This window comes from Crocodylus siamensis, chromosome 4, assembly GCF_052110815.1.
Source record: "Crocodylus siamensis isolate JL-2025a chromosome 4, ASM5211081v1, whole genome shotgun sequence".
Classification (NCBI taxonomy): Eukaryota; Metazoa; Chordata; order Crocodylia; family Crocodylidae; genus Crocodylus; species Crocodylus siamensis.
In genome coordinates, this window is record NC_143398.1 from 183,392,718 (window position 1) to 183,407,163 (window position 14,446).

Here is a 14,446-nt window from a genome sequence, read left to right on the forward strand (position 1 = left end):
TACCCTGGGGGTGTTTAAGAGGAGGCTAGATGAACACCTTGCTGGGGTCGTTTGACCCCAGTACTCTTTCCTGCCGTGGCAGGGGGTTGGACTTGATGATCTGCTCAGGTCCCTTCCAACCCTACAAACTATGAAACTATGATCTATTTGAGATAAATCATAAAAAAACCTAAATGAGCTCCTTTAAACAATATTTTAGAAAGAAGAGGTTGTCTCTTCATCTTATAAGCAAGGCAAACAGAGCCTTGAGGAAGCTTTAAACAGGGAAGCTGTTTGCAAGAAAGTAAATCAAGATTTCCACAAATTTCAAGGGTGTCTAGTTTTAATTCTCCACAATTTGAATGCTGTTTGGGAACAATATTAGTAGATGAATAGAATGATTTAAATGGAAATCTGATAAGTTTGGATAGCAAGAATTTGAGTTCTAGCAGAGTGGAAAATCCAGTAACTTAAATAAGGCTTTGGCACTCTTGTTAGCAGCTAAGCTCTAGAAATACACCTTATTAATCAGTGATAATGCATAGTGACACTACAGTTTGAAATTTGCATTTCAGCCATTCCCTATACTAAGGTTGCCTCATGGCTTTCAATATGGTACATTTTATTAATATAAAACTCTTCTTTAAACTTTTAATTAAAATAAAATAAAAAATGAGCAAAAGGAAAGAACTTACTACCAACTTTAATCCTTGTAGAACTTCCAAGTAAAATTTGAAGAGGAAACTAATCATTAGGGTTCGTTTGTACTCTACCATACCTCCGGGTGCTGAGCCTGGGAGCAGAACTTCCTCAAGAACTATTTTGCAAGCTTTATTCAGCATCTGTTCAGTCCATTGTCTGGTAGAGGAAAAATATATATCCATAACCTGTAGATTGATCTGATATGTGCTACAACATCTGAATGCTAAAAAAATTCAGAAGTACAGGGGGTTGGACCGATGATCTGTAAGGTCCCTTCCAGCCCCGAACAGCTATGAAACTATGATTGATCAGTATCTAGATTAATACAGTTATATAGTTTAGTGTTAAACATACTATCATATGCATAAGGATTCCATAATACTTCTCTGTAATATCCCAGCTTTTCAAGTTAGATTCACATAACCTTTAACTGAAAAGAAAACTCAGATCCTTTAGTTTTGGCTGTTTACAATATTTGTTGTTCATTACCAATGGACAACAGGGACAAAATGCCCATAGAAAAAACACATAGTACCTTCCTATCAGAGCCTCACAAGACTTTTTTGCACAAGTTGTGGTTGAACCAACTCCACCATAGAAAATGCTGAAGTTCCTAATGATGTCCGTGCCTTCTTCAAAAAGAACTTTCATTCCAGCATTAACAATGCACAGAGCATTTTCATGACGCTGGGCTTGCCGAAATGCTGATATAAATTCCCACTGAAAATTAAAACCAGAAATTAACATTTATGTAAATTATAGTTTCCACTCATACCCATATTTAAGATATTTTAAACACATTAAAAGCAATTTTTTTTTTTACAGAACATTGGGTGTGTCTACATGTTGCCCTATGCAATATCATTACTGCACCATACTTTAGTACTTCCTTTTGAAAGTATTAAAGCATGGCTCAGTAACTGCCCATACTGTGCCATACGCATGGCTCACAGCTATTTTTAGCAGCTACTTTGCCGTAGCAGCGTGCTACAGTGAAGTAGCTGCTGGTTACATGTAGACACCCATGGATGCTATGTCACCATAGTGTGTCATTATGACAATGTAGCGTCACTTGTAGATGTGCGCATTGGTACTTAAACTACCCTCCTAAAACAAGAACATCTAAATAATTCTAAACATAATTATTAAAGGCATTAAGTATTGCATTTCTCACTGAATTCAGTAATATTTGTGGGTGCTTAGTGCTTAGGACTACAAGCCAGTTTACTTTAAATGATAGAGGATCATCACACTTGATTCGATATGGGGGCATTCACTGCATTTTAAGTCTAGTAAGAAATCAAATAGAAAATGACCTTCTGGTAACTCCTGGAAGGCATAAGGTCCACATTTGCGCACAATGTCTTTGTATTCAGAGAACAATATGGAAAAGTACATCAAATGCCAATATTCTAGCTCTCTGAGTTTAACTGTATGCATTAGAGACATATTTAAAAATCATTTTTAACTACATTTTAAATGTTTTACTCCAAAGTTTCTCATTTTTCCCAACAAATGTGGCCACTACAATTCCTTTATATTTGGCTATTTTGATCATCCCTCTTTCAAGCTGCTGCCACAGGCCTCTAGTTACAATGATTCTATACTCTAGTAGAAGAGCAGGAAACAAGGAGAAAAAGCTTGTCTGTGCCTATCATACAGACCACTACCTTGTGCTTCTTGAATCAAGACCGGGGTGCCCACAGCCCACAGCCTGAAATCACCACAGGGAAAAAAGGGGTATTATCACTATCAGATTCCAGGAACACAAACCTGTGTTTATTCTACTTTAACTATGGTTTAACATCAGATGTCCCATTAATTCACAATTAAACTACAGAGGCCTACTATTTGGAAGACTCAAATATACTAATAATATCCAATGGGAGAAAGGAGGGAAAATCCATGAGGGCTTAGAAAGGAAAATACAGAGATATATTTTCTATACTCTTAATATGGAGATTTAAACTTAGGATGGGGAAATAACGTCCTGCTGGAGCATTCCTTAATATAGTCAAAGTCTTAGGTCAAGTATACCTGTCCATTTTTATACATCACTAAATTCATGCTAAAATCCATGGTTATGTCAGTGCTTTCCCAGAGATCTATTTCTGAATTGTTTTCACAAGTTTTTTAAATAGGATTAATAAAAAATTATCTGTTTTAAATACAAAATATCCTTTGAAAATGTAGTTTTCTTCTTTTAACGAAAAAGGCAGCATACAAAACTAATGGCTAACAATAACACAAACGGCAATACAAACCAGAAAAATAAGCCATCACCGGGACACTTACCTTCCTTGAGTGAGGGATGTGAACAGACACTAAGATCTCCTCTGGCTTAAGGGCATCATTTCCCAATCCAGAAAAAAAAAATTCATTTAAAGGTATCTGACGTGTTCCTTCTGATGGAAGAAATAAATTTCCTATTAGGAATTTTCTTTCTTTTTGTCCAGAAAACAAGTGCTATATACATTTCTCTACACTATTTCCAATTAGTCTAAACTCCACTTGAAGGAGTGGGTAACATCAAAATTAAGGTTAATGCCCTTTCAGTGCACTTGAACTGAAGTTTTACTGATAGCATTGGTTATTCTACACAGTGGGTACGTTTACACAAGATGTTACTGTGCGGTAGCAATGAACTACTGTGTAGTAGGGCTGCATGAAGCTTCGGCCCCTGATTTGATTTGGCGGAGATTCAGCCCAATTCAGTGGCTGAATCTCTGAATCCAAATCGAACTAGAAGACTATTTAATCTCCCTGAATCAAATCAGAAGCGTCCAAATAGATTCGGAAAGATTCAGAAAGATTTGAGGATAGAGACTGCTTTAAATGCTTTTTCTACAAACCTCTAGGTAGCAGGGGCTTATGAATGCTGTGATGCTGGGGCACATGAAGTATCCCACAGAAGCACAGGGGGTTCCCAGCACACTTGGCAGCAGACCTGGAAATGGACCAGAAGCACTTCCGGTCCACTTCTGACCCCCCTGCATTCCACTGACTCAGTGGTGCCTCTTGGGTCTGAGGAGGTACCTGGGGCCCCCCTGCAGCCAATCACCAGGCCAGAGAGGCATGGCTGGGCCCCCAGCGCATTCCCTGGTGGACCCAGAAGTGGACCAGAAATACTTCTGATCCACTGCCGAGCACATGAAGGCCCACCCCCCACCTCACTCCTGTGGGACTCTCCATGCACCCCAGCATCACGGCAATCATGAGCTGTGCCTACTACCTCAAGGTACATAGAAAAAACTTTTAAAGCTGTGTCTATATACAAATTGCTGATTCTCCGAATCAGCACTGAATCTTCAGATTCGGATTTGGCCGAATCAAAACAGGGACAGTGATCCGAATCAATGAATTGATTTGAATCACTGTCCCTGATTCAGGCCAAATCCAAATCCAAATCGAATAGGGCCCACTTCGCATCACACTGCGTAGCAGCATTGCTGAGCAGCATTGCTGAGCACTAATCTGAAAGCTGATTTCAGTGAACTCAGGCGATTAGTGAAGGACGCACTACAGAGTAGTAGTTTTGAAATGATGGGAGCCCAAGAAGGGTGGCTGTGCCTTAAGGAAACTATCCTTCGAGCACAAAGTGAGACGATCCCCGTGAGAGGTAAAAGAGGGAAAGGGGCCAGGAGGCTTCCCTGGCTGACCAGAGAAATCCAGGGCAGACTAAGGGCCAAAAGGGGAGCACATAAAAAGTGGAAACAGGGAGAGATCACCAAAGAGGAATATACCTCTTCTGCTCGTGCTTGTAGGGAGGCAGTTAGACAGGCCAAAGCTACCATGGAGCTGAGGATGGCAACCCAAGTAAAAGACAATAAGAAATTGTTTTTTAGATATATAGGGAGTAAAAGGAAGGCCCAGGGAGGAATAGGACCTCTGCTAAATGGGCAGAAACAATTGGTGACGGACAGAGGGGACAAGGCTGAACTCCTCAACGAGTTCTTCGCCTCAGTGTTCCTAAGCGAGAGGCATGACAAGTCTCTCACTGGGAGTGTAGGGAGGCAGCAGCAAGACACCAGACTTCCATGCGTGGACCCTGAGGTGGTGCAGGGTCACTTGGAAGAACTGGATGCCTTTAAGTCAGCAGGCCCGGATGAGCTCCATCCGAGGGTACTGAAGGCACTGGCCGACATCATTGCAGAGCCACTGCAACACTGGCGGGAATATTTGAACGCTCGTGGCACACGGGTCAAGTCCCGGAGGACTGGAAAAGGGCCATTTTCAAGAGGGGGAGGAAGGAGGACCCAGGCAACTATAGGCCAGTTAGTCTCACCTCCATCCTTGGCAAAGTCTTTGAAAAAATTATCAAGGCTCACATTTGTGAGAGCCCGGCAGGGCAAGTTATGCTGAGGGGAAACCAGCATGGGTTCGTGGCAGGCAGATCGTGCCTGACCAATCTAGTCTCTTTTTATGACCAGGTTACAAAACGCCTCGACGCAGGAGGAGGGGTAGATGTCGTATACTTGGACTTCAGGAAGGCCTTTGATACGGTATCCCACACCATACTGGTGAACAAGTTAAGGGGCTGTGACTTGGATGACTGCACAGTCCGGTGGGTGGAGAATTGGCTGGAGGGTCGCACCCAGAGAGTCGTGGTGGATGGGTCGGTTTTGACCTGGAAGGGTGTGGGCAGTGGGGTCCCACAGGGCTCGGTCCTTGGACCGATACTCTTTAATGTCTTCATCAGCGACTTGGATGAGGGAGTGAAATGTACTCTGTCCAAGTTTGCAGATGACACTAAGCTATGGGGCGAAGTGGACACGCCGGAGGGCAGGGAGCAGCTGCAAGCAGACCTGGACAGGTTAGACAAGTGGGCAGAAAACAACAGAATGCAGTTCAACAAGGAGAAATGCAAAGTGCTGCATCTAGGGAGGAAAAATGTCCAGCACACCTACAGCCTAGGAAATGACCTGCTGGGTGGCACGGAAGTGGAAAGGGATCTTGGAGTCCTAGTGGACTCCAAGATGAACATGAGTCGGCAGTGTGACGAAACCATCAGAAAAGCCAATGGCACTTTATCGTGCATCAGCAGATGCATGACAAATAGGTCCAAGGAGGTGATACTTCCCCTCTATCGGGCGCTGGTCAGACCGCAGCTGGAGTACTGCGTGCAATTCTGGGCGCCGCACTTCACGAAGGATGCGGATAATCTGGAGAGGGTCCAGAGAAGGGCCACTCATATGGTTAAGGGCCTGCAGGCCAAGCCCTACGAGGAGAGACTAGAGAAACTGGACCTTTTCAGCCTCCGCAAGAGAAGGTTGAGAGGCGACCTGGTGGCTGCCTATAAGTTCATCGGGGGGCACAGAAGGGAATTGGTGAGTATTTATTTACCAAGGCGCCCCCGGGGGTTACAAGAAATAATGGCCACAAGCTAGAAGAGAGCAGATTTCGATTGGATATTAGGAGGAACTTCTTCACAGTTCAAGTGGCCAAGGTCTGGAATGGGCTCCCAAGGGAGGTGGTGCTCTCCCCCACCCTGGGGGTCTTCAAGCGAAGGCTAGATGTGTATCTAGCTGGGGTAATGTAGGCCCAGCACTCTTTCCTGCTTATGCAGGGGGTCGGACTTGATGATCTACTGAGGTCCCTTCCGACCCTAGCATCTATGAATCTATGAATCTATGAATCATGAAGTGACACTAATGTGCAGTAATAACAAGCTACTGCAAAGTCATATCAGAAAAAAACTGTTGGGACAGTGTCACAGGATGGAGTCCCCAGGGATGGCCATGATACCCCTAGGGCTTCTTGACTGCGCCAATCCTGCCCAACGGGCACTGTCTTTCTCGCCTGCCACGTCTTGTTGTACTATAATAAATAGGGAAGCTGCCCTCAAGTTTGTATTTTGGACACGGTCCTGATGGACCCCATTGAACCCTGTGGATTCTTGGACCCCTTTTGGGTCCCACTCCAAAATGGATGCCTCTTGGACACACTCAGCCTTATGGGCTAGATGTGTGACTCCAAACAGCCCCCCTTACCATGCCCCAAGCCTTTCAGATGGCATTTACACATTGTCCCTCCAAGGCCTTAATTTAGCTTGGCCTCTGGTCATCACTGGGCTCTCCACAGCCCTGTCTCTCTCAGTGCCCCCTTGAGCTGGGCTCTCTGCAGCCCTGTCTCTCTCTCAGCACCCCCTGGCACTGACTCCGCTCACTCCCTTTGTCACTGCGCCACTGGCACTGGGGTCCACTCACGCCTGAATACTGTGCCCACTCTGGCGCTGGGGTCTGTTCACCCTGAATATAGTACCCATGCTGGCGCTGGTGTCCCCACACTGTAGTGGGCCCCCAGTGAGGCCGCCTCTTTCCCCAATAGCTTCAGCCCAACCCTCCAGTCTTATAAAACAGCAGCCAAAAATATGATCCCCTGAGCTAATAACATAACACAAAAAGTTCAGGGTGTGCTCTGTCCCTTTAAAAGAGTTAAACATCTTCCCCGGCACTAAGTGCCTCGTAGGCAAAGGTACCTGGTGAGCTCCTGGATTCCCATTAGCCCTAAGTGCAGCATCTCTGGCAGCTGCAGCATCTCTGGGCAATTCCTCCCTGGAGGCTCATTCCCCCTTGGCTGCTGGCAGGGAACTGCCTCTCTAATGCCAGCCCTGGGGTTTATATGTGCCCAGGGCCCTGCCTCTCCTGGTCAGCTGACTGACTGCAGGTGCAGGCTAATTCCCTCCTTAGGCCTGCTACCACAGTAACATGCACCTGTGGGTTCTTGCCCGAGTGCTAGGGCCCTCTCTCTGGGCAGTTTCTGCCTTTAAAGAGCAGGCACCTTAATGCCCTGTGACAGACAGTACTGTGTAGTAACACTGGTTACTGTACAGTCATTTAGTACTTGTAGAAGCAAGTGCTTGTAGTAGCTTATTACTACTGCGCAATAGTTTTGCATAACTGTTAGTGCCTGGCAATGCTACTGTGCGATAGCCACAAACTACTGCGCAGTAGCTCATTGCTACTGTGCAGTGGCATCTCATATAGACATTATAGACATGCCCACTGTGTAGAATAACCAACACTATCAGTGGTTGTTCTTGCATAAGCAAACACTAAGTGATTGCTCAGTAACAACTGCGCAATCTGCCGCTCATGTAGACGCAGCCACCATTGCTCTCTAAAAAAGGTGACCTCTACAGACCTCGTAGCTTACCTTTAGATGCCAGGTTGAGGATGCAATTGGCTGCTGCTAAAATGGGATTCAGGTCAGAGGCTGGATGCTTTATTATAATATTTCCTCCAAAGGACTTAAAAATGAAAGTTGTTAGTTTGTATGACTCATCCATTAGAGTAGCGGCTTTATTCACTTTAAATATAATTATATTTTATACCTGCAAGACATATACTAAGACATAGGTATTTATAACAACTTATTTCATTTTGTGAAACAAATGTTTATTTTTATTCAACATTACTATCACGAGCTTCTATTTTCAGGTCAAAATTATCAAGAGGTTTGTGAATCTACCCCTAACTGCTGTTATTAAATAAGTCTCTAACTTTCAATATTTAAGTTATTTATTTCTCTATTTTAACTGTTATTAAATAGTAGGTATTACATTATTGAAGCCTCATAGCTTAACTAACTATATTTACTGACTTTTTTCATCCTGTTATTATCTTGGTACTGATATGCAATTTAAACAATCTTAATAATTTTTCATATGAAAAGAGTCTACAATGCACAATCTTGTCAAAATGTTAGTCTGTTTTGCTCCTCCTCTTATAAATAACATTTTAATATAGGTTTTAATATATTTTAAATAAGTTTTAAAAGTAATCCTCATTTTGCTTTCACAATTTTCTACTAAAAGTCAGCAACCATCCTGTAAGCCAAGGGAATTATGTAGAATCAGGGTAAAAGATTACTTTTATTGCTGAAAATCAGCCAAGTCCCTTGATTACGGGCATCAAAAATAAATCCCACAATTCTGGGAAAAATTACGAACTTCTTTTAGAAAATATGTCAAATTGCGTTAACATATACCCTTGATTATCACAAAAACATAGAAAAGATAGAAAAGTAAGGCTAAAAGGGAACTCGGGGCAGGGAGTGGGGGTGGAGAATGGTCATCTAGTCCCTTGCTCAAGGCAGGCTCACCACTAACTAAATCATCAGAAAAAGTAACAACTGTTTTGTACAACTACAAGGCATAATGCCCCTCAAACACCAAAGAACACCCTAACTTGACGCAGGTAAGGAAGGGAAACACAAAGGCACTGTCATTGTCCTGTCATTACAGACAGGAAACAGTTTGTTCACCTTCTCCCATCAAAGGGTGACCCACAAGGCAGTGGGACCTAGGGTTCTCAGGCAGTAACGTGGTGTTTTGTAGAGACTACCCTGGCACAAGGAGCTCCACCACATTAACCAGTCCCAGGAAGGTGTAGTTTCCCGGTCTTACCCAGGACCAATCTCCATGCTCTCCTGCCTTGGTCATCTTTACCCTTCATGGGCACAGTTTCTCACTTCCCAGCTTTCTGGCCCCTTTCCACTCAGGCTAGTTGAGATCTCAGGCTCCCAGCTCTTGCAGTCTTAGCAGTGGTCTCCTTCAACCTTTTAACCTCTCCAGGGCTCCACCTCTGGATTGCCAGACCCCTTGGTTTCTCAGGGCTTCTCCAGACCCCCTTGAGCTATGGGCTTCTGGACCCTTTCAGTCTCCAGCTGTGTTCCCTGGACTTTAACTCCTCTCTGGGTCCTGGCCCTGCTCTTGGGCCAGTGAGACCATGGCACCTGGCCCTGCTCATACTTGCCTCTCCTGGGCAAGCTAGCTAGCTCCTAGCTTCAGTGATATTCAGCCCCTCTCAGACCTCTCATCAGATCTCTCTCTCTTGGCTTGACTCTGACCCTCTGGACACATCTGGTCCCACTCTCACCTGGCTCCTCCTGGGTTACAGATCACTGAGTCTGCCTTGCACAACTTCCACACTGTGAGTTCCTGGCTTTCCATGCTTTCATGACCCTTGGCTGGACCCAGCTCTCCGGCCCCAACTCTCAGTCCCTCTCTGGACCCTGTGGGTCTGTTGTCTCAAGCCCTTCCATAGATTTCTCACTCTCAGTCTTTTCTCCAACAGTTCTCTGAAGCCCCATACTGTCTTTTGGGTCTTAACATTCATTCTATGGATCTCCCTCCAGCCCTTCTTTTCCTTGACAGACCTCTATAACTCTGATGGCACTGCTTTAACCATATCCTTTCTGGGCTGCAGACTTCACAATCTATGCTCATCAGTGGCCCCTTCTGGCTTTGCTTTCTGCCAACCAATCCAGCAAAGCTCTGACTCTCTCTCTAGTAATGCTACTGTCCTTGAAGTCTGTCTCAGAAAAAAACACACCCTTTGCTTACACAGCTGCACTCTGAGTTTTTGGAAACACCTTCCTGTTTTAGCATGCTGTTAACACTTTCCTTTCTATGATATACACACTGGATATCATATTCCTGGAGAGAGGTGGGGAGCAAAGTTATCCCTTGCTTCATTCCAATTCCCACCTACTGTGGGCTTCAGAGCTCTTCTCAGTCTCCAAGCAATGCGTGAGGGTTTCCCAGGCTTCCAGCTGTTGCTCTTCACAGACAACTCCAGGCATTGATAGCCCTGACCAGTGTTTATTAGGGCTGCGTGAAGCTTTGGGTGCTGATTCGATTCAGAGGAGATGCGACCCGATTGGGCAGCTGAATCTCTGAATCCAAATTGAATCAGGAGACCAATAAAAAGGTCTGAATTGATTCAAAGCTCTCTGAATTGATTCAGAAAAGATTCAGAGAGCTTCGGAGATTCAGGCAGTCCCTACTTGCTGCCACAGGAGCTGGATCCGAACTCTGTGCTGGTAAGTAGAGGGTGGGGGAGGGGAGGCTGGGGGAGGGTGAGGGAACGATATGGGGACCCCCACCAGGCCCCATCCCCTGCCTGCTCCCCAGCCCCCCTGAATGCCCCTGACTGCTGCCTGCTCCCCCAGCCTCGCCCCCTGCCCCCCATGACTGCCCTGCCCCAGCTCCTGGCTCTTTAAAAAGAAAAAAAAAATCCCCCACTCATCAACTGCTGCCAGGCTGAGGGGACAATCCCTGCTGCCCCCCACTGCCCTACGTTGTGTGGGGGTGCTCTTCCATGAGCCCCTGTCCCATGCCTGTTCTCCCAGCCTCTTCATGGCTGCCCCACCCAGCCCCAGCTCTCAGTTCTTTAAAAAAAAAAAGCCCTAACTCACTATCTCCTGCAGTGGCCTTGGGGCTTCAGGGGGCTTGTGGCAGAGCCCCCATGAAGTGTGGGGCAGAGGGGGGCAGCAGGGATGGCCCCCCCATCTGACAGCAGCCGGTGAGTTTGGGGCTTTTTTTTTTTTGGTTAAAGAGCCAGGGGCTGGGGCTGGGCAGGGCAACCATTGAGGGGGCTGGGAGAGCAGACAGGGGATGGGCCCTGTCTGATTTGGAGATTCAGCTAATTCGGCAGCGGCTTAATCTCTGAATCAGATTCAGCAGAATCAGTTTGGGACAGTGATTTGAATTACCAAATTGAATCACTGTCCCCTGAATCGGCTGAATCCAAATCCAAAGCAAATACTAGCTGCTTCACAATTTCAACCCATTGTTAGACATGGGAGAAAAGGTGAACCTTATCTTCTTTAAGATAGCCCTTCAGGTATTTGAAGACTGCTATCATGCTCCCCTCTGCATTATCTTTTCTGGAAGGTAAACATGCTTATTTCTCTAGACTTCTATATAACTTGCCTTCCAAGCTCTTTATAATCGATGTTGTCTGCCTCTTAATCCTCTCTAAATTCTCTATGCCCTTTTTAAAATGTGGAAGTCAGAACAGTACACGGTATTGTGGCTGAAGCATAACCAATGCCAAGTAGTGGCATGATCATCTCATGTTTTATACCTAATACTCCTACTGATATAACCCAAAATCACATTCACTACTTTTGCAGTTGCATAATATTTCTGACTCATGTTGCCTGTGATCCACCAAGACTCCAGGCTCTTTCTTTGTAATCGTGTGATCTTGCTAGACGTCATCCATTTTGTATTTGTGCTTCTGATTATTCTTCCCTGAGTACAGCAGTTCACATTTGTCAATACTGATCTTCATCCTACTGTTTCTGGTCCAGCTTTTCAAGATCCTTCTGAATTTTACTCTTGTCCAGATCTTTCTGAAATATACTCCTAGCCTCCAGTGTATTAACAATACATCTCATTTTTGTCAGTATTTGTAAATGTGCTCTGTTTCAGCATCCAAATCAGTAATAATCATGTTGAACAGCACTAGACCCAGGATAGACCCCTGTGTAACTCCACTTGAAACCTCCATCTATTCTAACATGGATACATTTATAATTATCCTTGCTTGTGGCTATTGTGCCATTTGTCTATCTGTCTTGTAGAAGTTTTGTCTAGCACATGTTTCTCTAATTTACTTATGAGAAGGTTGTGTGGGACTTAAAAGCCTTGCTGAAAACCAAGAACACCATACTCAGTGCATTCCCTTCATCCACCCAATTAGTTACCTTGGCGAAGAAAAATTTTTTTTTTCCTTCTGTCAGGCTAATGTTACTTGGGTTATATCTTCTTTATCCATTACACAATAATGTTTAGAACTTTTTATGTTAACATTTCTAAATTAGCTTCCTAGATATCTGCAATTCATTTTACAGCTCTGATGCATATCAATTTGTTATTCAAACAGGTAACATACTGCAATGTTTCTGATTTGTGGTCCTCCCAGAGATTTTAACTGCTGCATGAGAGCACAAAAGATTTTTGTCTTCTCCCTAGGGAGTTTCAAAACTGCATTGGTCAAGATGTCTTTCACTACAGCCAGGCTGCAGGCAGCTCCTACTGTCAGTCCTGAAACAGAAATATATCTGAAGAAGCATGGGTGCTGTTGTAAGCTAGACTAGATTTTTTTGGTTATACGACATTGCAGCTCAGAGAAAAAAGTACAAATTACACTGCGAATTATACTATATAAAAGCAAAGTAACATATTGTAAAGCAGAGCAAGATTTGGCTCAGATGCAATGTCAGATCTCATATAAGTGAATGCAATTCCTCTAAGGTCAACTGAATTGAATCCATTTGAATTTGGCCCACACAAAATAATATCTATAATTTATAAAACAAATGTTCAAAGTTGTTTGAAATACTTCAGATGTTATGTCTGTATTATGCCTAATGCAGCCGATCATTGGCTTTCTTTAATTTTCCACATGTATGCACCTAATACATCATTTCAGTTAAAGGGCTATAATTTAATATATAAACTAAGAAAATTAGCAACTTACCATCTTTCTTGTAACTCACAATGCTTAACTCTAATACTCTTGTAGGAGAAATGATAACTGGGTGAAAAGTCCCTTTAAGTTTCATTTCAAGTCCTAAACAGGAAAAAGTATTCCAAGGTTTAGATAAAGAGATGGAGATGGCACCAACATTTTTAGAACTGTTATTATGATAAAATGCCTCATTGAAGTTCCTAAAAATGTCTAAATCCTACCACAGCTTTTAACAACACAGAGCCAGTTTGTGCCACTGATTCTAATGGCACAAATGTACCCCATTCTACAAGTAACCTCACCAAACTCAAAAAGACTCTAGGAGTATGGACTATTTACCATGAGCAAAAAAGGCAAAGGCAAGTCTATAATAAATAGATATATATCCCAAACTACATATTTAACCTTTTCAATTATTACTAAACGATCTTTATTTACCCATGTGAGGAGCATGAATACAAAGAAGCTGAAGAAAATGCTTTGATAATCTTCTAAGTCAAGGGTGACAAATTCCCCTTCCCACCAGGGCCTCTGGTCATATCCAAACCACAGATGCTCCTCCCAGGCCAGATTTGGACTGTGGGGGCTCCTCCCAGGCCAGATCTGCACAGACAGGAGCAGCTATGGGTCTTGGCCTGAAGCAAGCAGCACAGGTCCATATTCAGGTGGTGGCATGGGTTGGTGATCAGGGGGTTGGAAGTGGCACAGTTGGGAACTGGGAGGTAGTGTGGGTTGGGGATTGGGCAACAGTGTGGGTCCAGGGGTGGGAAAGAGTGCAAGTCAGGGATCAGGTGGCAGTGTGCACTGGGGAGTGGGCAACACTAAGGCAAGGGAGAGTTGCATATGTATAGTCCTTGCTCACACCTCTGCTCCTGATGGCCATGTCCATTGGATTGTAGGGACCTCAAATTCTTTGGCAGGCTATGCTCACTGGCCATGCTCCCCGGCCATGCTCCCCAAATTCCAGTAGCTGCTGAACTATTGGCAGGTTGGCTGGAATGATTCCATGTGCCAGATTTGGCCCATGGGCCTTGTGTGTGATACCCCTGTCCACAGGGCTGGTCCACAGGCTGGATCGAGCATGGGGTTGAGGCTGTGCGGTTGATTTGGAGGTGCAATAAGGTATGCTAGACTGGCCCCACAGGCTAGATCTGACTGAAAACCAACCCTACATGCCATCATAATATGGAATTAATTATCCTAGTAATAAATTAATAAAACAGATATGAGTCTAATTTTTTTCTGGCAGATTTTTCTGTATTCAGTGTTTGATACTACCTTGCCAGCTCTGATATTTCCAACAGTAAGTGTTCTGGGTTTACATACCTACACCAGTATTCCCTACTGCTAGAGGTGCTTTGGGATACTTGTCTTTCAGTTCCAGAAGTTCCATTAAACTAATAGGGGAAATCCATTCAATTCTTTCACCACGGAAAACCAGTGTAGATTTTTGCAGATCTTCAGCCATTCTCTGTAGATTAAGCAAATTATTCATATAAGTG

The 14,446-nt window shown here is 44.2% G+C and overlaps 1 protein-coding gene across 1 annotated transcript in view; it reads right to left on the minus strand.

The window, feature by feature from the left end:
- Nucleotides 1-14,446, minus strand: part of LOC149867303 (aldehyde oxidase-like) — a 77,919-nt gene that overhangs the window by 43,233 nt on the left and 20,240 nt on the right. Inside the window, exons 9-15 of the mRNA XM_090041702.1 lie at nucleotides 14,271-14,415; nucleotides 12,954-13,046; nucleotides 12,366-12,517; nucleotides 7,837-7,930; nucleotides 2,977-3,086; nucleotides 1,217-1,401; nucleotides 675-837 (exon numbers count right to left, since the gene is read on the minus strand). Coding sequence (XP_089897828.1) covers nucleotides 675-837; nucleotides 1,217-1,401; nucleotides 2,977-3,086; nucleotides 7,837-7,930; nucleotides 12,366-12,517; nucleotides 12,954-13,046; nucleotides 14,271-14,415 — 942 coding nt within the window. The remainder of the gene's footprint in view (nucleotides 1-674; nucleotides 838-1,216; nucleotides 1,402-2,976; nucleotides 3,087-7,836; nucleotides 7,931-12,365; nucleotides 12,518-12,953; nucleotides 13,047-14,270; nucleotides 14,416-14,446) is intronic.